This window comes from Cebus imitator, unplaced genomic scaffold (genome assembly GCF_001604975.1).
Source record: "Cebus imitator isolate Cc_AM_T3 unplaced genomic scaffold, Cebus_imitator-1.0 Scaffold2, whole genome shotgun sequence".
NCBI lineage: Eukaryota > Metazoa > Chordata > Mammalia > Primates > Cebidae > Cebus > Cebus imitator.
Genome location: NW_016107317.1, coordinates 2,658,884 through 2,683,425, shown reverse-complemented (window position 1 = coordinate 2,683,425; position 24,542 = coordinate 2,658,884). Strand labels below are relative to the sequence as shown.

The following is a 24,542-nucleotide window of genomic DNA, read 5'->3' as shown; positions in this document are numbered from 1 at the left end:
TTTTTTGAGACAGTGTCTTTCTCTGTTGCCCAGGCTGGAGTAAGTACAGTGGCATGATCTTGGCTCACTGCAACCTCTGCCTCCCAGGCTCAAGCAATCCTCCTGGCTCAGCCTTCCAAGTAGCTGGGATGACAGGTGCATAACACCACGCCTGGCTAATTTTGTATTTTATGTAGAGACAAAGTTTCATTATGTTGCCCAGACTGAACTCCTGAGCTCAAGTAATCCCCCAAACTCAGCCTGCCAAAGTGCTGGGATTACAGGTATAAACCACTATGCCCCACCAAGTAGCCTATCCTTAAGGTAACTTTCTGGTTATAAGTGGGATGAGACCCTTTCGCTGGGTGCCTCATTGAATTAACACCTGTCTATTAAGTGCTGGTCTAGGCTCTGCAGCACTCTCACTGAACTAAGAGCCATCCAGGGGAGTGAACCAACTGGATTTCTGCTAAAATTCCTTCCATTTTTTCATGCTGTATTCTTCTTTGTAATTTAAATTCTTCTCACCCAATCAGAGAAGATTTTCAGAGTGGAAAATTCCAACGGAATGAAACCCTTCCGCCCAGATTTATTCTTGGAAACAGCAGAGGAAAAAGAGCTAGAAGTGAGTATATCTTCCCGTTTTCGTTTCCTTGGCCTGCTATATAAATTACCATAAATGTAATGGATTAAAACAACAAATATTTATTCTCTTACAGTTCTGGAGGCTAGAAGTCTGAAATCACATGCTCAGCAAGGGTACACTTCCTCCAGAAGAGCCAACAGGCTAATCCATTCCTTACTTCTTCCAGAAGTTTCTGATGGCTATTGACATTTCCTGTCTTGTGGTCACACAATTCAATCTCTGCCTCTTGGTCACAGCTTCTCTTCTGTCTGTTCTCCCTCTAGCTTCTTTCTATTAGGATACATGTGATTGCATTTGGGTCCACCCAGTTATTACAGAATAATCACTCCATCTCAAGAATTTTAACTTAATTATATCTGCAAAGGCTCTTTTTCCAAATAAGGTAGCATTCACAGGTTCCAAGGATTAGGATGCAGCATGTCTTTGGGAGCCAGCCTCAGCCTACTACATTGCCCATGCCCTTCCTCCACTCCCCAGCTCAGGAATGAGCTAGTTTCTAAAGCACACATCTCATTCTCTTTTTTTTTTTTTTTTTTTTTTTTTTTTATTCTTTTCTTTTTTTTTTTTTTTTTTTTTTTTTTTTTTTTTTTTTTTTTTTTTTTTTTTTTTTTTTTTTTTTTTTTTTTTTTTTTGAGACAGTCTTGCTCTGTNTTTTTTTTTTTTTTTTTTGAGACAGTCTTGCTCTGTTGCCCAAGCTGGAGTGCAGTGGCACCATCTTGGCTCACGGCAATCCCTGCCTCCCAAGTTCAAGCAATTCACCTGCTTCAGCCTCCTGAGTAGCTGAGACTACAGGCGTGTGCCACCACGTCCAGCTAATTTTTGTATTTTTAGTAGAGATGGGGTTTTGCCATGTTGGTCAGGCTGTTCTCAATCTCCTGACCTCAAGCAATCCCACCTGCCTCAGCCTCCCAAAGTGCTGGCATTACAGGTGTGAGCCACCATGCCCGGCCTCATTCTCTGTTTTTTAATTGATATATAATATTTGCACATATTTGTGGGGTGCATGTGATATTTTGTCATATGCACAGAAAGTGTAATGATCAAGTCATGTATTTAGGGGATCCATCACCTTAAGTATTTATAATTTCTATGTGTTGGGAACATTTCAAGTCCTCTCTTCTAGCTGCTTTGAAATATACACACTTTTTGTTGTTAACCATAGTCATCCTACTCCGTTATCAATCATTATACCTTATTCCATTTTAGTAATAGTCATTCGAACTGGGGTAAGATGGTATCTCATTGTGATTTTGATTTGCATTTCCTGATGATTAGTGATGTTGAGCATTTCTTTATATTCCTGTTAGTCATTGGTAAATCTTCTTTTGAGAAATGTTTATTCATGAGTTTTGCCCACTTTTTTTTTTTTTTTTTTTTTTTTTTTTGAGATGGAGTCTTTCTCTTTTCGCCCCAGCTGGAGTGCAGTGGCGCAATATCAGCCCACTGCAACCTCTGACTCCTGGGTTCAAGCGATTCTCCTGCCTCAGCTTCCTGAATAGCTGGGACTACAGGCACATGCCACCATGCCCAGCTAATTTTTGTATTTTTAGTAGAGACGGAGTTTCATTATGTTGGCCAGGATGGTCTCAATTTCTTGACCTCGTGATCCACCTGCCTTGGCCTCCCGAAGTGCTGGGATTACAGGTGTGAGCCACCATGCCCAGCCGAGTTTTGCCCACTTTTTAGTGGGATTTTTTTAAACTGCTGAGTTGTTTGAGTTCCTTGTATATTCTGGAATATCATCCTTGTCAGATGAGAGTTTGCAAATACCTTCTCCCATTTAACAGACTGTCTCTTCACTCTTCTCTCTGTTGATTGTTTCTTTTGGTGCACAGAAGCCTTTTGGTCTAATATGATCCCATTTGTCTATTTTTGGTTTTGTAGCTTGTGCTTTTAAGGTCTTAGCCATAAAGTATTTGCCTAAACCAATGTCCTAAAGTCTTTTCTCTGTTCTCTTCTAATAGTTTCACAATTTTAGGTCCTATGTTTAAGTCTTAAATCTATCTTGAGTTGATTTTTGTATATGGGGAGAGATGGGGTGTCCTTCCCCCAGTGTATGTTCTTGGAGCCACTGCTGAAAATCAGTTGGCTGTAAGTGTGTGGATTTATTTCTGGATTCGCTATTCTGTTCCAGTGGTTTATGTGTCTGTTTCTATGCCAGTGACAGGTTGTTTTGGTTACTGTAACTTTATAGTACATTTTGAAGTTAGCTATGCCTCCAGCTTTGTTCTTTTTGCCTGGGATTACTTTGGCTATTTGGGCTATTTTTTGGTTCCATTTGAATTTTATTATTGCTTTTTCAATTTCTGTGAGAAAATGACAGTGGTATTTCCATAGGATTACAATGAATATATAGATTGCTTTGGGCAGTATAATCATTTTAATGATATTAACTCTTCCAATCCAGGAGCATGGGATATCTTTCCATTTGTTTTTGTCCTCTTCAGTTTCATCACTGTTTGTAGTTTTCCTTGTAAAGTCTTTAACCTTCTTTGTTAAATTTATTCCTAGATGAGTTTTTTTTTGTTTTGTTTTTTTTTTGTAGCTATTGTAAATGGGATTGTATTCTTGATTTCTTTCCTGCTGAGTTAATTATTGGTGGTCTATAAAAACACTACCGATTTTTGTATGTTAATTTTACATTTTTCAACTGTACTGAATTTATCATATCTAAAAGCTTTTTGGTGAAGTCTTAAGGTTTTCTAGATGTAAGGTCATATCATCTGCGAAGAGGGACCATTTGACTCCCTGTTTTCCAATTTGGGTGCCTTTTCTTTTTCTTGCCTAATTGCTCTGGCTAGTAATTTCAGTACTATGTTGAATAGGAGAGGTGTCTTTGTATTGTTCCAGTTGTTAGAGGGAAAGCTTTCAGCATTTCCCCATTCCATGTGATGTTTGTAGGTTTGTAGTATACGGCTTTTATTATTTTGTGGGTATTTGATATATGGCTGGCCTTTATTATGTTGAGATATGTTCCTTCTATGTCTAGTTTTTTGAGAGTTTTTATCATGAAGTGATGTTGAATATTATCAAATGCTTTTTCTTCATCTATTGAGATGATCATATGGCTTTTGTTCTTCATTCTATTGATGCAGTGTTTCATGTTTATTGATATGCATCTGTTAAATCATCCTTGCTTCCTGGGGATAAATCCCGATTGATCATAGTGCATTATCATTTTGATGTGGTTAGATTCCATTTGCTAGTATTTTTTTGAGGATTTTTGCATCTATGTTCATCAGGGTATTGACCTGTAGTTTTCCTTTTTTGTTGTATCCTTGTCTGGTTTTGGTGTCAGGGTAATGCTGCCCTTGTAGAATAAGGGAGAATTCCCTACACTTCAATTTTTTGGAATAGTTTGAAGATAATTAATTAGTTTAGTTCTTCTGTAATAGTTTGGCAGAATTCAGCCGTAAAGTCATACAGTTCTGGACTTTTCTTTGTTGGGAGGCTTTTTATTAGTGATTCAGTCTCACTACTCATTGTTGGTCTATTCTATGGCATTTTACATTTTCCTGATTCAATCTATGTAGATTGTATTTATCTAGGAATTTCTCCACTTCCTCTATATTTTTCAGATTGCTGGTATATAGTTGTTCATAATAGTCTCTGATAATCTTTTGCATTTTTGTGCAATTAGTTATGTCTTTTTCTAATTTCTGGTTTTGTTTATTTGGATCTTCTCTCATTTTTTTCTTGGTTAGTCTAGCTAATGGTTTACTGACTTTATCTTTTCATAAAAAAAACTTTTTGTTTCAATGATCCTTTGCATTATTTTTTCAATCTCTATTTTGTCTTGTTCTATTCTGATACTTATTATTTCTTTCCCTCTAATAACTTTTGGTTTGTTTTGTTCTTGCTTTTCTAATTCCTTGAGGTGCTTTGTTAGATTTGAAATTTTTCTACGTTTTTGATGCAGTCATTTATTGCTATAAAATTCTCTTTTACCAATACTTTTGCTGTATCCCATAGGGCTTGATATGTTGTGTTTTGATTTTCATTTGTTTTAAAATTTTCTTATATTTCTCCTAATTTCTTTATTGACTCAATGGTCATTCAGAAACATGTTGTTTAATTTTTATGTATTTGTGTAGTTTCCAAAGTTCCTCCTGGTATTGAGTTCTACTTTTATTCCATTGTGGTCTAAGAAGATATTTGATATAATTCTGGTTCTTTATAAATATGTTGAGACTTGTTTTGTGTCCTAATATATGGTCCATCCTGAAGAATGTTTCATGTGCTGATGACAAGAATGTTTATTCTTTAGCTATTGAATGAAGTGTTCTGTAAATGTCAGATTCATTTGTTATAACATGCAGTTCAAATCCAATGTTTCTTTGTTAACTTTCTGTCTTTACAATCTGCTTAATGCTAAGAGTGGAGTATTGAAGTCCCCAACTATTATTGAATTGGAGTCTACCTCTTCCTTTAGATCTAATAGTATTTGCTTTAAATGTCTGCATGCTTCAATATTGGATGCATAGACATTTAGAATTCTTATATCCTCTTGCTGAATTGATTCCTTTACATTATATAATAACTTTGTCTCTTTCTACAGTTTTTTAAAGTCTGTTTTATCTAATGTAAGTATAGCTACTCTTGTTTGATTTTGTTTCCATTTGCATGGATTATCTTTTTCCATCTCTTTACTTTCAGCCTGTATGTTTCTTTACAGATAAGATGAGTTTCTTGTAGGCAGCCTATAGTTGCGTCATTTTTTTAAATCCATTCAGCCAGTTTATATCTTTTAAGTGAAAATTTAAATCCATTTACATTCAAGGTTATTATTATATAAGGGCTTATTCCTTTCATTTGATTAATTGATTTCTGATTGTTTTATACATCTTTTGTTCCTTTCTTTCCCATGCTTATCATTATGGTTTGTGGTTTTCTGTAGTGGTAACATTTGAGAGCTTTCTCTTCCCTCTTTGTGTGATTGCTTTACTAGTGGATTTCATACTTTCATATGTTTTCATAGTGGTAGATGTCATCCTTTCACTTCCAGGCGTAGGACTCCCTGAAGCATTTCCTTTATGGTACGTCTAGTGGTGATGAATTTCCCTAGCTTTCACTTGTCTGGGACAGCTTTTATTTCTTTTTCATTTATGAAGAATAAGTTTGCTGGATATAGTATCCTTGACTGGAATTTGGTTTATCTTTCAACACTTTGACTACATCATCCCTTTTCTCCTGGCCTGTAAGATTTCTGCTGAGAAATTTGCTGTTAATCTGATGGGAGTTTCCTTATAAGTAACCAGAAACTTTTTTTCTTGCTGTTTTTAGAAATTTTCTCTTTAACTTTTGACAATTTGACCATAATGTGCCATGGAGAAGACCTTTTTGAATTATATATTTTTGGGGATCTCTGAGTTTCCTGTATCTGAATGTCTAAATCTCTTGTTATTATTTTGTTAAATGGGTTTTCTATCCTGTTTGTTTTATCTTTGCCTTTTGGGACACAAAAAATTTAATTATTTAGCAACTTTATGGTGTCTGATGTATCATGTAGGCTTTTCTCATTCTTTTTTTGTTCTTTTTTCTTTATTTTTGTCGGATTGGATTATTTCAAAAGACCTGTCTTCAAGTTCTGAAATTCCTCTGCTTGATCTAATATATTGCCAAAGCTTTCCAATGTATTTTGTATTTTATTGAGTGGCTTCTTCAGTTCCAGAGTTTGTTTTATTCCTTTTTATAGTATCTTTTTCTTTGGCAAATTTCTCATTCATATCCTGAATTGTTTTTTTTATTTATTTGTATTATTTTTCTGTATTCTTCTGTATCTCACTGAGTTCTTTAATATTATTTTTAATTCTTTTTCGAGAATTTTATTAATTTCCTTTTCATTGGAAATTGTTGCTGCAGAACTACTGTGTTTCTTTGGAGGCATCATAATTCCTTGCTTTTTCATACTGCTTGTGTCTTTATGTTGATATTTGTGCATCTGGTGTAACAGTTACTTCTTCCAATTTTTAAAATTTGCTTTCATAGGGGAGGACTTTTTCCCTGAAGATATATCTATAGTGTTGGTTGAGTGAGGCACTTTGGCTTTGATTCTGGGTACATGCAGAAATGTAGTCTCCACATAATTTGCTCATCTGTGAACAGTGTCAGTGGGTCTGTTATTTTCTTAGTGGGTTAGGATGTGATTACTAGTGGAGGCTGTGGGGAAGTTTGTTGAAGATTGGAATGCCAGGTGGGCCAGTCCTCAGACCCCCTTGGAGGCGCTGGTGCCAGCTTAAGCTGTCTTTGGGCCCCAGGACATAAGCTGTCGTGGGGCCCAAAGACAGCTTATGCTGGTACCAATGTTAGTGGATCTAGGCAGATCAATTCTTTGGCCTCCAGGTAGCTTCCTCAGGCGCCAGCAGTAGCAGCAGTGGCCTAGGCTGGTGGGTGAATTCCCAGGTTTCTGGGTGTCAGGCATAGTGTAGGTAATGGAAGTAGCCAAGATAGGACAAGCTTCTGGTTCCCAAGCAGTCTGCACTGGTGTTGGTGGTGGCTGTGACAGGCTCGGCAGGCCAGTCTGCAGGTCCACAAGTGGTATATGCTGATGGGCACCAGCTGTGGTGGTAGCAGCAGGTTATGTGGCCCCAGAAGGTGTGCTTAGGTTGGCTTAGGTGCCAACAGTGGTGGACTGGGCTAGATCTCTAGGGCCCCTGCACGATATGCGGAATCACTGGAAGAGTGGAAGTGAGCCAGGTGGACCTGTTCTCAGACCTGTCTTTAGTCTCCACCCTGTGGTGTGTACAGGCACTGGCTTCAGTAGGCAGGGGTCATTCTCAGTTTTTACAAGCTCAATGAACAAGGTGTCAGTGTGGAATACTTACTAGACTTACAAATGCCATCTAATCATTTAAAAGGAAATATGCCAACATCCAGAAAAAATCGATAAATGTTCTTTTACTCATTTTATCCTTCCTCTGAAGGAAATGGAGCTTTTCTCTCTACATTTGCTTTTTTAATAGTCCCTCAAAAAGGCCTTGAAGCCCTGGGGAAAATTTCTAATTATTTTTTCTTTTAGCTTTTTAACTGAGCCTTAATAATCCAAGAAGATAGTAAAGTATTTTAAGATATTTATGGTGTTTAAACAAAAACATCTTTTGTTCCTTGCGGGATAAAAATAAAAACATTTTCCTTCCATTCACAAAGACACTGCCAGATGAGTTTTATAGCCAGGCTCTGCAGGGCATGAGTGAGCCATTTTTGTCTCTCCCCTTCCCTTTCTTTTCCAATAGTAACAGTATGTTGAAATACAACTTTCTGAAGTACAGCTGCTGCTAGCCCTGCCTTCTTCTCATTCCTTTCTTTCCTCCTGCTTTTCTGAATTCCAGGATTTCTTCGCATAATCACCATATCCTTTCTCAAGTCCTTTTTTCTAATCTGATATCCAAATGTTTAAAACCTTTTCCACTAAAACAGCATCATCCTTAATTCATTTGTGTAGTTGGACAGTTCTGGAATTAGAAATAAGGAATAAAATTTCTTGTCAAGTAACTGATTCCAATAGAATACAGAGTTGAATCTAGATCACTCAGCAATGCCCCAAAAGCACCCAGTAGAGTCGTCCCTGTATCCATGGGCAATTGGTCCAGGAACTCCTGAGGATACCAAAATCCACAGCTGCTCAAGGATCTGATATAAAATGGCCTATTATGTGCATATAACCTACATACATTATCCTATGTACTTTATCTCTAGGTTGCTTATAATCTCTAATATGATGTAAATACTATGTAAACATCTGTGGTACTGTATTGCTTAGGGAATAATGACAAGAAAAAAAAGTCAGTACATGTTCAATACAGACACAACTATCCTTTTTTTTTCCCAAGTATTTTCTATCCTCATTTGGTTGAATCCACGAATGCAGAGCCCACAGAGACAAAGGGCTGATGATATTTCACTCGGTGGCAGTGTATCGGCTCAGTTATTTGTTGTTTCTATTCTGCTTGAAGTCAGCAGATGAATTACCAAGGAAGGAGCGTCATCTAGTGTTGAATATGGGCAACCACAGGCTATACCGCAGCTTTAGTTCGTTCCCAGGAAATTGTTCAGGCAGTCCAGGGACAGGATTGGATCTGGTATCACTTATGATCTTGTTTTCAGCCAGAGTGAAAAACAAACTTTATTTAAAACAAGTAGTTTTCACCACACATTTGGATTTTTTTTTTTTTTAAAAGCTGCAAACAGGTGGTACCAGGTAAGATGAGGTTCCCATGGGCTTCCTCCTGTCTCCCTACCTCCTCCACACCTTCCTTTTCTCCATCTCACTTCTCTACTGCAGCTGTGCATTATAATCACCTGAAAAGCTTAAAAATCTACAACTGCCCTTTGCCTATACAATGTTTGGAACAGACTTATACTCATGAATTATTCATTGTTTATCTGAAATCCAAATTTAACTTGATGTCCTTTATTTTCACTTGCTAAATCTGGGAACCCTACTAAGATCACTTCAAAATATATTAAATCAGAATGTCTTAGGGTGGGGGTGTAATAAATGGTGCAAATGTTCCCCAGGTGATACTATTGTTTGCTATAAGTTAGAACCATGCACAGTTGGGCTTGTATTCTCATTTGGAGCCATTTGTCTCATATTCACTGAGCCTTTGTTCCCTGACCAAACTGAGGGTCGGGCTGCTATTTCTCGTGACCCAATAATAAAATGCAGATGAACTGGGGAGGAAGTGAGTTTTTATTTCTATAACCAGTAACAGGGAGAAGGCCTGGAAATTATCACCAGACCAACTCAAAATCACAAATTTTTTTTCAGAGCTTACATACCTTCTAAGCTATCTGTCTACATGTAAGTGTGCATTCATTTAAAGACATAAGCGATTAACTTCTTTTAATCTATAACTAAGGTCTGAGTCCTGAAGACCTTATTCTGGAGGCTCAGTAAGTTTACTTAACTAAATGGGTCCAGGTGCTGGGGTGATTACCCTTATCTCACCTCTTGCTAAATCATGGAAGTTTGGGGAGTTCCTTCAGACCTCCAATAAATTTGTCTGTGGAGGCCTGGGGAGTTTCTTCAGACCCCCAATAAAACTTGTTTAATCCTAAATAGGTCCTATTAAGAATTCCTTCATTATTTTGTCACGCTTTAAGGCCCAGGAAAGGCCTAGGAAAAAGTCTTGGTGGGCTTTTGTTACATTCCGGCCTTTGTATAACGGCACTGGTTTTCAATACTTGACTTAACCACTCAGTCAGTACTGAAACGGTTGTGATGGAGGCCTGCTACACCTTCACTATTTTTTGCCCTCTCTCACATAAACCTTGCACGCGCTTGCAAATTCACTCAGTCTCCCGTTCCCTATCAACCCAGCCTCATCTAAATTGGTATCACATTTTTCATTAATTTTACCCAGGGGAATAACTTGATAACATAATGCAGGTGGGCATGCCTGAGACAGAAACCAGAGAGCTAGGGATCCCTTGTCTGCACTGACAGAGTTGAATATATTTTTTAACTATTTTTTTTGCCTTAATCACTCCTATGAATGAGAATAAGAATTCTCTCTTGATTTGGTTTACTATCCCCTGAGCTTATTTGCCTGTTTTTTTTCTTCCAGGTGTATCTACTTGTAAAAAATTGTTGGGAGGAAGATCCAGAAAAGAGACCAGATTTCAAAAAAATTGAGACTACACTTGCCAAGATATTTGGGTATTGCTGAAATGTTTACTTTTATTCACTCATTTCAAGGATTTTTTTTTTAAATGAGAGTTAACTTTCAGTGGTACCTAAGAATGAGAATGTCTTTTCCAGTGAAAAAAAATCCCAGGTTGCAATCAACACCTTTCTCATAACATTAAAATGATATGGAGATTATCAGACTATTTTCCCAGGGAAATAATCACTTGAAAAATTAAATACTCAAGGTCAAATTTTTCTGATTAAAAAATAAAACTTTAACTGATTATAAATTTGACTGTTAAAAATAGAGCTTCTGGGTGCTTCTGTGGGTAATTAGGATTTTGAAGTGTAGCATGAGTCCTGAGAATCTGTGAAGATCCTATAGAATTCTTAACATTGGCACATTCTTAGGACCTTAAAGTCTTAAAATCTCCAGCTTTGGCCCTAGGTACTTAAAACATGTTATGAATCAGAGCATAATTCAAGGTGGGGAGAAAAGTACACTATTATCTAGTGAGATTAATTTCTTTATATCCCATGTTTTCAGTGAATACGCTGCAGAATGAGAAAAATAACACTGAATTAAGAGTTAGGAAATCAAATTTCTAGACTAAGATCTGATAAAAATTTGCCATGGGGCGTTGGGCAAAACACATACCCTCACTGAGTATCAATTTTCTTATTAGAAAAATTGGATTGAACAAGATGATTTTTGTGATTTTTATTGGATTAAACAAGATGATTTTTTCCAGGTCTTTCTGTACTTCTCATTAGGTTAAAAGATTCTGATTCTTAATGAGACTAAAAGTCTAGGGCTGGAGGAGATGAAGTGAAGTTAATGAAAGCGTGGTCGTTAATTGGTAGAAGTAGGCTGTTAATTGTTGGAACAGAGCAGGAAATAATAAACAATTCTAGCCCTCTTTTTCCCCTTTGCTGTCCTGTTACTAAGATCAGATGAGACTTCATGTGTGACAGATGAGACTTCATGTGCTCGTGAAGAAACTGGGTCCTTAATACTCAGCCTATAAAGTGTGCTTGTTCTCAGACTTAGCTGCAGCTTGGAATCACCTGAGGAACTTTAAAAATACTGATACTGGGGTTTTACCCTAGAGAGGCTGATGTAATTGGTCTGGGGTATATGCTGCTGTAAGGATTTTAAATCTCTCCCAGGTGATTAAAATATGCAGTTAAAGGTGAGAAACTGTTTTAATTGAATCAATTCATCCTGTAGTAAGATTACTCAACTTCATCTCTTACACCTGCTCCCACATCCATGCTACCCAGCTAGACTCGGTACTGGCAGGTTCAAGTAAAAATTCCCTGGGGAACTTGTTAAACAATTCTGTTTCTTAATTCCAAGCCTAGCAATTTTCAGTCACAGAGGTCTGGGGTAGGGCAGAAAAATGCACTGGATTTTTAACAAATATCTCTCCTCATCCCAGCGGATGATGTTGTAGGCCATCTTCTCTTGAGCCCAGAAGTGATTGTTACTGTTGTAATAAAGAGTAAAATGACTGTTATTTATTCCGCACATTCAACTGTGCCTTAGATGTTATGAACGTTATCTGTGATCCTCACAGTGCTAGGAGAACTTGATGTGTCTCCTCCCTGGCCTCTGCACCAAGGCTTGTCATACCTCCCACTGTCACACAAAGCTGGCATCTAAGTCTCCTTGATCTAACAAAATAATCCAGAGTTAGGCTTCTGGGGTCAGGACCCTGACTCTGTACTGGGGAGTTAATATAAAACTTGGCTTGGCTTTTCTTAGTCCTTCTCCTATACTTTCATTTATCACTTCGAGACCAGTTTTTAAAAGATTTTCCTTTATTGCAAATTGTTTATTTGGTATTTTAGAAAATACAAATAAGCAAGCAAGAAAGTAAAACATCACCTGTTTCCCAACAGGTGACCACCAGTTTTTAAAAAATTGAATTTTATGATACAAATTAAAATGTTAATGTTCCATTGTCCTGTCATATTTTAACTACATTTTTGTTACACATTTAGATTATTTTCAAATGTTCGTCTTCAAAGAATACTGTGACATTTTTTGTTGTTAACTCTAAACACATTCATGATTGTTTCCTTAGGATAATTCTCAGAAATAGTTATAAGCTGATTGGTATATGCATTCTTAAAGCTAGTGACATATATATGTGTGTGTGTGTATATATATATATATATATATATATATTTTTTTTTTTTTTTTTACCAAATTGCTCTTCAGGAGAGTTTTGTACTATATATATTTCCTCCTTCTCTTACATTGATTACCATCATTTTTTAAAATCATTTTTGTCCTAAGGTTAAGTTAGTTTTTTTGTTGTTGTTGGTTTTTTTTAGTCAGAGTCTTGCTCTATCACCCAGGCTGAAGTGCAGTGGCACAATCTTGGCTCACTGCAACCTCCGCCTCCCAGGTTTAAACAATTCTCCTGCCTCAGCCTCCAGAGTAACTGGGACTATAGGCATGGGCCAATAGGCCCGGCTAATTTTTGCATTTCTAGCAGAGACAGGGTTTCACCGTGTTGGTCAGGCTGGTCTCAAACTCCTGACCTCAAGTGATCCTCCCGCCTTGGCCTCCCAAAGTGCTGGGATTACAGGCGTGAGCCACCAAAACCGGACGAGGTTTTTTGTTATGTTTGTTGACTTTTATTTTTCTTTAATTATCTGTTCATCATATTTGTCTATTGTTTTATTGGATATTCATGTTTTCATAATAATGGATAAGAGCTCTTTATCTATAACTACCTACAGGCTTTTTCATGACCAAAAAAATGAAAGCTATATGGATACCTTGATCCGACGTCTGCAGCTATATTCTCGAAACCTGGAGCATCTGGTAGAGGAAAGGACACAGCTATACAAGGCAGAGAGGGACAGGGCTGACAGACTTAACTTCATGTTGCTTCCAAGGTAAAGCAAGTCTTGCTGATGTAGAGACTGAAACCTTCAGCATGTCCTTCTGCATTGTTTTTCACTGTATCTATATAGGATTTGTTTCCTTTTATATATTCTTCAGTAGATTATTGGTTTTAAAATGCATGTACTTTGCTAAGCATTGTTCCAGTTTGTACTCCACTAACTAATGTTCCGAAGGTCACCCAGTGAATGGCAGAGCTGGAATTCTACCCAAGAGGCCCGAGCTAGAGCCCCTGATCTGCTTTAGCAGCTCTGACCTCAAACTCTCAAGCCTGTGAAAGTCAAATCACCTGCAAGAAAACTTGAAGGCAGATCACAGCTTCGGGGAAGGGAGTCGGAACACAGTTGGCAAGTGGTGTCTCATAACCTTGTGATAGAAGGACAAAACCCATGAGGCCTCAGAGTGCCTGGAAACAAGATGGAACCCTTCATATTCACTTCAGGGATGATAATTTCTGTCAGAGCTCCATAAATATTAGTTACATAATGCAAAATTCCTTGCCTGGTCTTTAATGCTGAGTTGTGACAAAAACAACATCCTAGTTATCCGGCTGTCTTCCCAGTGTTTCAATGGCAGTGATTTTAACCACCGTAATGTCACTCAAGTGGCTTGAATCAGCTGGGTCACCATTTCAGCTTTTTTCCTAGCCTTGGTTCAATATGCCACTTGGACCACTAGATGGTGGATGTTTTTATCAGATTCCCAAAGGCTCTATCACACAAGTCTCTTCAAGAGCTACAATACACCATGGTGTCACCACAGCTCACTTTGGTTGTTTATGTAAAAATTATATTTGCAAGATAAAACTAAAACATGCATGAGTGATAACTAGAAGAATAAAAAAGAGATATGTATAGCAAAGGGAAATAAACCTAAGATTGTATGCAGGAAACAGGTATCACTTATTTGAACAGTACTCCTTGGGGTATTTTAAATACATTAAAATAGATGTTACTTTTTTTTTGTCATTGTTGTTGTTGTTTTGTTTTTTCTTTGAGATGGAGTTTCACTCTTGTTGCCCAGGCTGGAGTGCAATGGCGTGACCTCAGCTCACTGCAACCTCTGCCTCCTGGGTTCAAGCGATTCTCCTGCCTCAGCCTCCCAAGTAGCTGGGATTATAGGTGCACGCCACCACACCCAGCTGATTTTTGTATTTTTAGTAGAGACCGAGTTTCACCATGTTGGCCAGACTGGTCTAGAACTTCTGACCTCAGGTGATCCACCCACCTCGGCTTCCCAAAGTGCAGGGATTACAGGTGTGAGCCACCACGCCTGGCCAGAAGTTTTTTTTTGTTTTTATGGGAAGACTTTCTAAGAGATCTACTCTATATACTAATTTTATCTATGTCAGCAACAACCTGTTATCAAAGCTCATCATGTTAAGTCCCATCCCTTCCTTCAATTATTTACAACATGAGTTTCTCTCTCTGGGTAACACACTATTTTCCAAGTGTAATAGTCCATTCTCACCCTTCTATAAAGAACTACCTGAGACTGGGCCATTTAAGAAGAATGGAGTTTCAATTGACTCACAGTTCCACCAGCTTATAATAAGTATGGCTGGGAAGGCCTCAGGAAACTTACAATCATGGTGGAAGGGTGAAGGGAAAGCAAGTAACTTCTTCACATGGAAGTGAGAGAGAGAGCAAACGGGGAGGTGCTACACACATTCAAATAACTAGATCTGATGAGAACTTAATAACACAAGAAAAGCAAGGGGGAAATCTGCACCCATGATTCCATCACTTCGCACTAGGTCCCTCCCTCAACATTGGGGATTAAAATTCAACATGAGATTTGGGTGGGGACATGGAGCCAACTATATCACCAAACTCATATGACTTTTCAGATATAAGCAGTGCAATGAATTACAAATATGGCAGAATATTCAATTTAGTCATTACATCTATGTACCCTCCAAAATACTATGCACTTTATACAGGGCATGTCAAGAACAACCACTCCAATGTGCCCCTAGGAATCCAAGCAACACCAAAGGAATGTTTTTCAAGGGTTACAAGTTTTGTCATTGTACCAATTAAAAAGGTTTCTCTGGATGCTCTGTAGGTTCTCCAAATGAGTGTTAGAAATCACTGTGGTTGATTGGTTATTTTCTTTCCAGGAGAGCCCGCCTCTTTGCTACAGTCAGCGCACCTCCAAATCTTCCCTATCTTCCTGAATATCCAAGGCCTGGGTTATGCAGGGAGTGTAGTGCAAAAAAAAGACTGATGGGTGGGACTGAAGGTTCCTGAGTTCTAGTCCTGGCTATGTCCCTAATGGGCTATGGAACCTTATGGAAGTCATACTTTTTTAGACCTCATCTTTCACATCTGTAGAAATGAAAGATTTATTTCCAATGACTTCTATGATATCACCTAGCTTCCAGTTTCTGATTCTAGTGGTTCCATACTCAAGGCCACTACAAAGTGATGGCAAGGACAGACAGGGAACGTCCCACTTCATGTCAGCCCCCACTCCCTTTTTTCAATGCAGAGGTAACTTGGCACATCAAGTCTGAAGCCCCTTCTGGTTCTCTTCCCTCAATCCTGAATCTGATATGCTGCTCCTTATTCAGCAAAGATATTCTAAAAGTTGCTTTAATTTGACTTTTACTGTTTTAGCATAATTTAATTTATTTACATAATTGATTTTGCTTTTTAAAGTACCCAAATCTGGTTTCAAAATATATCAAATAAACTCTGGTACAGAATATATCAAAATTTATATTTAAATACATTATTTCACAGTAATGTTAAGCAATGCCATGTTATATATGCCAGGATAGTAAAACTATCGACTTTGTTGAGAAATTCAGATCTAACACCTGTGGTGATTTAAGTAATACCACACTCTCCTCAGCTTCTGCATATAGAGCCATATCTGTAAGAAGTCGATTATCAATAGAGAAGCAAAAAGTGAACAAATACATATGTATATATATATATATATATATATCAGAGTTTTTATGGTATTAAACTTATCTGTTTATATATTAGTGTTAATAATGAAACACTAAGTTAATGTTGAACCTGCCTATATTAATCTGTGTTCACAACATGTATTATATGTGTATGTGTGTAATATGTTCATGTATATGATATACACAACCTCTCTTTGTTTCCTATTCACTCAATTCATTGGAAGTCTCAAATTCTAGAATTCTTTGTAGACAATTACTACTATCTGAAAGATTTATGTGAAACAAGAAAAAATTTGCTGAAGTTGAAGACATTTTTTTTTTCCTTCCTTATCTAGGCTAGTTGTAAAGTCTCTGAAGGAGAAAGGCATTGTGGAGCCAGAACTATATGAGGAAGTTACAATCTACTTTAGTGATATTGTAGGTTTCACTACTATCTGCAAATACAGCACACCCATGGAAGTGGTGGACATGCTTAATGACATCTATAAGAGTTTTGACCACATTGTTGATCATCATGATGTCTACAAGGTAACCACATCACCTAACAGGCTGAAGCAATTAATGGTGCTGCCCGAGGTCATCAGAGCCTGAATTGGTTGTTTCTGTTACTACTCTTGTCCTCTCTAGTTTACATTTAGTGAATTGATGGTTGAATCTGAGCTAAAAGTGAATAGAAGTAGAAGAATTAGAGGAGTTAGAAGTCAAAATTACCATTTAACTTTAAGAAGCAGCACAAAAGATACAACAGGAAGTACAGCAGGAATGAATTTGGGATACTAAATTTAGACGAAACGGCATACTCTTAAATCACCTCCAAAAAATAGGCAGTGTTTAAGCTGACTAGAAATGAAGCAGAGAAGACACTGAGGTTATAATAAATAGAAAATCATACTACAAAAATGTGTACAATTACACATTACAAAATATTCTGTCAAGTAGTGTGTAGACATTTGCTAAAGGATTACTTTTCAGGTAACGCAGGGTGTTCCTCAAATTACATAAAGCCATTTAGATTATTTATTTGAACATTTCTAGAATTGTCACCACCTCTGGACAATTTGTATAATTGTGAAGTACTTTTAAATGGCTAAATTTCTTTATAGCTATTTTATTATCCATTAACTAGACTATAAAAAGCCCAAAGAAATCAGCATAGAACTGATTGAACTGGCTCCAGAAAAGGTGTAAAGGGCTATGCTCATACTGTGTTCCCAAATCACGTTTTGTGTTTGATATGTGATTAACTGCTTCTGTTTAATTTCTATGCTTTTCAAAGTGGCAGAGCCACTCATGAGAAACTGTTTCCACAGGTGGAAACCATTGGTGATGCCTACATGGTGGCTAGTGGTTTGCCTAAGAGAAATGGCAATCGGCATGCAATAGACATTGCCAAGATGGCCTTGGAAATCCTCAGCTTCATGGGGACCTTTGAGCTGGAGCATCTTCCTGGTCTCCCAATATGGATTCGCATTGGAGTTCACTCTGGTATGGAGTTGAGCATCTTAGCAAATAGGGACCCATATGTACTGCTACGCACCAACTAAATCAGAAAGGATAAAAGATCTTCATGTGTGATCAACTTCACCTAATGTTTAGTCAATTCTTTTTGCCAAATGTGAGGTCCCACTATACATCCTGAGATACTTAGACCCAGTTCCTAGAGAGCTCTAAGAACAAGAACTTTGAGAGCACCACTGACTACTGAAATAATAAACAGCAAACATGTACAAAAACAAGAAGCTTTGGACTTCCTATTTAAATCACCATACCTATGATTTCATTTATCTCCTCCTCATTTCCTCTCTCCCCACCCCTAACTTCTATCTATTTTCCCACTAAAATATTATAGTACCTGAAATGGATTAGATTATCTGCAAGGGGAAAAAAACACAGCTGCTGAAATTTCTGTAATACTTCCCCTGCCTGCCACTGCAGTAGTACATAAAGTACATGGGTCACTTGCAAAGACCATGAAAGTTACATAGCCTTGTTAAAAGAAAAGCTTTATGCATACCAAATAATTTAACACAGTTTAATTGAGCAATGAACAATTTTCAAATCAGATCGCCCTTAGAACCAGAAGAGGTTCAGAGAGCGTCCCTGGGTAAGGTGGGCAGGCAGTGTTTATAGACAGAAAACAGGAGTGAGAGACAGAAACAACTTGATTGGCCAGAGCTCCGTGTTTCCCTGATTTGGTCAAGGTCCAATCAGTTGGCAGCCTGTGATTGGCTGAAGCTCAGCTACTGTGATTGGCTGAGACTCAGCTATTTGTAACATAAGTACCTGAGCTAGGCTCTTAGTTTGTTTATAGATCAAGCTAGGTTGGAGTTTGTTGTGTAGGGTCCCCTAAGAGGCTGTCTCAGGCCAAACAGTTTGATTCAGTAGCCTTGAACATCAAGATTTGAGATGAGTTACAGGTGTTATGGAAAAACATAGTAAGAGAGGAACTCAGAAGTTATCTAGATTAATCTTTTGCAAGGCATTGCCTAAAACCCAGCTTTGCAGTTTCTGAGTTAGTCTTTAACTTCTTAAAGTGGTAACTCCTTGCATTCAGTCATTTTATGCAGATACTTGACTGAATAACCCTTCTTTCCTACCTAATATACCACAGTGCATAGTCTCGCCTTCGGCTTGCTAGAACCTCCTTGTGCCACAGGCTTCCCCATCCAGCTGCATTCGCCTGGCTCATGAAATGCTTAAGGAAGGTTATGCCTTTGTCTTGTCTTCTGTCTTCCATTGTCATGCCACCAATCCCAGAAATGCCACCTTAAAATAAAAATAAATCAAACTTGAACCATTGAGGCTTCAAGTCTACAGTGCTCTCCATCAGTGTGAAATTCAGGGTCGTGTGGTTTGGCACAGTAAGCAGGCAGTGGGCTCATCTTCATCACTCCTGAGAGCCTTCTATTTAAAATCACCTTTGTGATCTGGAACTCCGGATGTCTTCCTGTTTGCTACACATATTGTTTTCTTTTCGAGAGCAAAGTGCTTTATGATCGCATGCATTCAATAATGATGCTTCATTGGATTCATCCATTTAAAGCAAAAGTCCCAGTTCACATTTTACAACCTCAGCCACTTCTCTATTACGGGAAGTATTCAGGATTGTGACCATACCAAGAAGCTTACCTGTTTTCACTCTACTCTGCAATTTCTATTGCCTCTACTTCCTGCTTTCTGTCCTTCATTTCAGGTCCCTGCGCTGCTGGAGTCGTGGGAATCAAGATGCCTCGTTACTGCCTATTTGGTGATACAGTCAACACAGCCTCTAGGATGGAATCCACTGGCCTCCGTAAGCAGGGGGATGGTTTTTCTCAGAAGACAAAAGACTCTGTCTTCCACCAGAGGGCAACTGTGAGATAAAATGCACAATCAGGAGATACAAAGTGCCAGCGACCTGTAGAATGATTCTTCACATTGGCTGAACACAACCCGGTGTCAATCCAGCTTTTGCTACATTTGCTTTTGTTGTTGTTTACTGATAATTATTTTATTATTCCACTTTTGCTCAGTTTTAGACAGTTTCTATATTTTTGTTTCATATACAATGAATTCAGGGATATTCTACTTAGAATGGTCATGGCATTTGGCATAGATTTATGAAAATTTTAAAAAAAGTTAATGGGCAAGGTAAGAACTATACACTCTGGTTCACATTCCTGTTTCCCTGTTGTTTGCTTTTGCTTTTTTGTTTTCGTTTTTTAGAGACAGGCTCTTGTTCTGTCACCCAAGCTGGAGTGCAGTGGCACAATCATAGCTCACTGTAAACTTGAACTCCTGGGCTCAAGTGATCCTCCTACCTCATCCTCCCAAGTAGCTGGGTCTACAGGAACATACAAGCACATCCAGCTAATTTTTAAATTTTAAATAAAGACTGGGTCTCACTATGTTGCCCAGGCTAGTCTCAAACTCCTGACCTCAAGCAATCTTTCCATCTTGGCCTCCCAAAGCATATTCGATTTTTCTGGAAATTGAGTTTTGTTTATTTGTTTAAGATGGGGTCTCACTCTGTCACCTAGGCTTTGGTGCAGTGGCACAATCACAGCTCACTGTATCCTTGAACTGCTGGGCTCAAGTGATCCTTCCACCTCAGCATCTTGAGTAGCTGGGACTACAGGCATGCCACCACACACAGCTAAGTTTTTAATTTTTCTGTAGAGGTGTGGTTTCCCAATGTTGTCTAGGCTGGTCTCAAACTCCTGGGCTCAAGCTAATCTTCTGCGTTGGCCTCCCAAAGTGTTGGAATTACAGGCATAAGCCATCATGCCTAACCAAGAATTTGTTTTAGCAAGGAAAAATCTAAGCATGTGTTAAATACACAGAAATATATTGTATTTGCTTGGCAAGGTAGAGGCACAATATGCTGCATGAAGTAGATGCTCAATAAATATTGATGACAGTGGTAGTAGTAGAAATATATAGAAGACAGAAAACAGCATTGGTAGACATGGCTGGGGCTTACAAAACCACAGGAGGCAGGATGGTATTTTGGTAGTGTACTGACAATCTAATACTAGTTTGTACTGGCAAATCATGCTGGCAAGGAAAAGGGTCATACAGACTTGGGTTAAATTGAAATTGTGTTAATCACTGTCAGTATAAGTTGGAAGAAAGCTATCGGATCCTTCTAGCCCTCAGAAAGATAAAGATATAAATTGAGAATGGAATACCAACCTTGCCAAGAGGGTTTCTGAAAGAATTTGGGATGATGTCATGTTAAGCATTTAGCAATCATCGTACATGGTAGGTATAGAATTTGGGATTGTCATTATTCTTACTGTTGTTATTGTTTGCGGTGTTGCTATTAGGCCCCCATATTGGGAAAGGTGGTACACATCACTGGACTTGTGATTGGGAGTGCCCTCACCACTTGTTTTGTCAAAGGATAACAATGTTCCAGAAGAAGGAAAGTTGAGAAAATCAAGACCCCATGACTCTCCTAAATCTTCACATTGCCCTCAAGTCTTTAGCTATTTATTAACACTTTTCCGAAGGGACCGAAAACCAAACTCCAACTCCCAAACTCGGCACTACAAGCCAAATCTAAAACTAGGTCCCCCAGGCTACTACTCTGAGCCAAAATGAGAATCTATGGGGCAAAACCTAGGGATCTCTATCACTCAGGGCCCTGAAAACCAATGCCAGGTCCTCTTTCCTCCCATGTGCAATTACATTTCTTGAGTGAGGCCGTTCTTGCATTGCTATAAAGAAATACCTGAGACTGGGTTATTCATAAGAAAAGAGATTTAATTGGCTCATGGTTCTGCAGGCTGTACAGGAAACATAGCACCTGCATCTGCTTCTGGGGAGGCCTCAGGAAGCTTTTACTCATGGCAGAAGGCAAAGCAGGAACAGGCACTTCATATGGCAAAAGCAGGAGCAAGAGAGATAGTGGCAGAGGTGGGTGCCACACACTTTCAAATGACCAGATCTTGTGAGAACTCACTATGGCAAAGACAGCACCAAGCCATGAGGGATCCAGCCCTGTGACCCAGACACCTGGCGGGAGGCCAGGCCTCCAGCACTGGGGATTAAAATTCAACATAAGATTTGGGTGGGAACAAATATCTAGCTATACCATTTCTTATCTCTCTGTTATTTTTAAGTGTTCTTTCACTAAAATAGCCACAATTGTTTCTCCTTGATTTAGGATTCTTGTCTCAGGTATTGTTAATATCCTGCATCAATGTGAAACAAAAAGGTCATGTAAGAGATTTCCAAATAGCTGAGATTTTTATTTACCTATTTTGCATATCCAGCCTTGAGAATTCACGTAAGTGGCTCCACTATAGCCATCCTGAAGAGAACTGAGTGCCAGTTCCTGTATGAAGTGAGAGGAGAAACGTACTTAAAGGTAAGGAGTCCACAGAGATAATACTTAGAAAAAGCTCTCAGACATGCTTGGGCCACCTCCTTTGATACACAGCCAGGAAAGCTGAGGAGCATGCTAATGAAGAATCCTTTCCTATACCATCCTCTGCAAGAGAAACCACCACCAAAAAATGTGAACTCAGAACTTTTCTTTACTCCAAAGAGCCCTTTTGACATTTTGAATTTTGCGACCATTTCCTCTGCCATATTCAAGTTTTGTCTCCAGTTCCTCCTCCAAACACAAGAGCTACATACAGTCTGATCCAGAACTTATTTAACTTAAATCACAACCCCTGCCCCCCCACTTACTTCCCTAATCTTACTACATAACGCTATGATCTGAGGTCACCTCTCTTGCCAGTTGCATTACTATTTAGAAGCTCTGGAATCACAAGGTGTGAATCACAAGGTGTGGGCCCATTCTCCTCCTGGCTTGGCATCATCTAGATGCTTGTTAAAATGCAGATGTCTGGACACTCCACCAGGCCTGCTGTGCAAGATTCTCTATGGGTGTAGATCAGAAATCTGTATTTTTAACAATATAATGTTTTTGTGACCACACTAATGTTTGAGAATCACTACTTTAGATTCTTCATGTTCCTCACATTTGAAATAGCTGCCCTCCAAAGCCATCAGCTGTCTCCAGTTGCTTCTCAGGTTGCTTTTCCAAAGTTATTACAATCTTTTCACAACTGTCAAAGCCAACTATTAACTGTAAGTTACCTGTCTCCAGTAGCCATCATGCTTCTGGCCTTTACATTTTGACTGCACCTTGGAAAAGTCTGTTATGTAAAAGTGTTCTAACATCACTTTTGAGTTATTTTGAGTTCTCCATAAATGTTCTTTGTAAAAAATGTATTTTTTTAAATACATTTTTTACAAAGAACATTTACCCCAAAATAGAAGCCATTTATGGATTACTATGGTCCAAACACAACCAATGAATTATTAAATTCATCTTTTAAAAATGGTGGCTCACTGGCTGTGTTTGAATCATATGTATTCTGAAAAAGATACACACATGTATATCTCCAGTTTCTTTTTCAAATACCAGCTTTAGCAAAAACTGAGTTTCCAGTATTCCAGTAAATTTCCATACACTCCAGATGGGGCCCACAAATGTCACTTAATGAGTACTTAATCATGATGTACATGTGTGTATAACAAGATAGGGAAACTGTAGCAAAAGTTTTGTGGCAAAACTTTATTGCAAAAAGGACTAGAAGAAAATATGGACAATGGGAACCAGTTGGATTTGTTGATGTAGCAGAATTGCAGATGAATTTTCCTCCTTTTTAAGTTAGAGTTCTTGTGATGTTGCTAGAGTGATATTTTAAAATGTCTTTTGGGGAAAAAAAGAAAACTCTACTCTGAGAAAAAGATGTCTGCTGAATGAGAAACTTATTTTTAAAAAGGCACTTGGAAATAAAGATTTGTCTAGAGATAATGCAAATCATAACAGGAATGTGTGATGCACTTAAATATTGGCACTCATAAGAAATGCGGAAGTGAAATACGTCTTAGAAACAGATTATTGTGGGAAGAGTGGGCTACAACTGAACCGACTCGTTGGCCTCCGTGGTACATAACTCTTTTGTCTTACTAGGGAAGAGGAAATGAGACTACCTACTGGCTGACTGGGATGAAGGACCAGAAATTCAACCTGCCAACCCCTCCTACTGTGTAAGCTTCTGGGTGTGGCAGGGACGGGGAGGAAATTAGAGATCTTGGCTTTGTATGTTACGCTACTTATAGCCAATTTAAGTTGGCAAGCACCTTACAAGTGGCATATATTGCATATGAGGCAAGGGACTATACATGAGAAAGTTTAGAAACCTCCCTTCTTAGGCTGCAAGAAGGGAGTTATCCTGAAAGCCTGTATTTTCCTGAGACTTCAATGAAACAGAAAAGTACTTAGCCTTGGCTTCCCTGTCTGGAACATAGACTTGCTTCATGAATTAGATGTGTGTTCTCAGTATAAAACTACTTTTTTTTTTTTTTTAACTCTGAATCCTTTATCCCAAGGGGGAGCTTCCACCTGGAAAAGAGAAGGAATGAAAAGACTATTTAGAACTTGAGGAGATTTTGTTATTTCATTTATTTTGTTTTGTTTACTGGCTCTGTATTCATGATATTTTTAAACTGTCAAAATTATGTTTTAAATACCTTATCTGCATTAAAGTATACTTAACTTAGAGTGTATGCAAAAAATATACTACATATTAGACAAGAATGAGTTAAACGTTTCCTGAGCCTGGGTATGTGCTTCTACCTATTCTGCCACTTTCCTAGAATGTACCAGTCATCATCTTGTCCCTGCTGAAAAACCAACTATATTGCCCTGCAATAAAGCATGACAAAGCTAGCATTGTGTTCCAGGCTTGCTCAGGAGAATGGAAGACACTTTAGAGTTCATCTTATGTGTGTCTGGTTCTCACAAGAGTGGAGCATACTGGGGGCAAAGAGGGTCTCTGCATTCCCCTCCTGTCTTCATCTTTCTGTTGAGTCACCTGATGAAAACAGGACCTCCCTCAGCCACAAGACTGTGGTTCTGGGTATCAACATGAAGCCTGTG

At 38.3% G+C, this 24,542-nt stretch overlaps 1 protein-coding gene across 2 annotated transcripts in view; it reads left to right on the top strand.

The window, feature by feature from the left end:
- GUCY2C (guanylate cyclase 2C) overlaps positions 1-24,542 on the top strand; it is an 82,834-nt gene that overhangs the window by 56,936 nt on the left and 1,356 nt on the right. The window contains exons 19-26 of one of the 2 annotated variants that reach the window (XM_017528335.2): positions 516-604; positions 10,195-10,286; positions 13,011-13,169; positions 16,432-16,624; positions 17,407-17,581; positions 19,290-19,388; positions 21,856-21,950; positions 23,574-23,650. In XM_017528335.2, coding sequence (XP_017383824.1) covers positions 516-604; positions 10,195-10,286; positions 13,011-13,169; positions 16,432-16,624; positions 17,407-17,581; positions 19,290-19,388; positions 21,856-21,950; positions 23,574-23,650 — 979 coding nt within the window. The remainder of the gene's footprint in view (positions 1-515; positions 605-10,194; positions 10,287-13,010; positions 13,170-16,431; positions 16,625-17,406; positions 17,582-19,289; positions 19,389-21,855; positions 21,951-23,573; positions 23,651-24,542) is intronic. The other variant, XM_017528346.2, reaches the window with a different exon arrangement.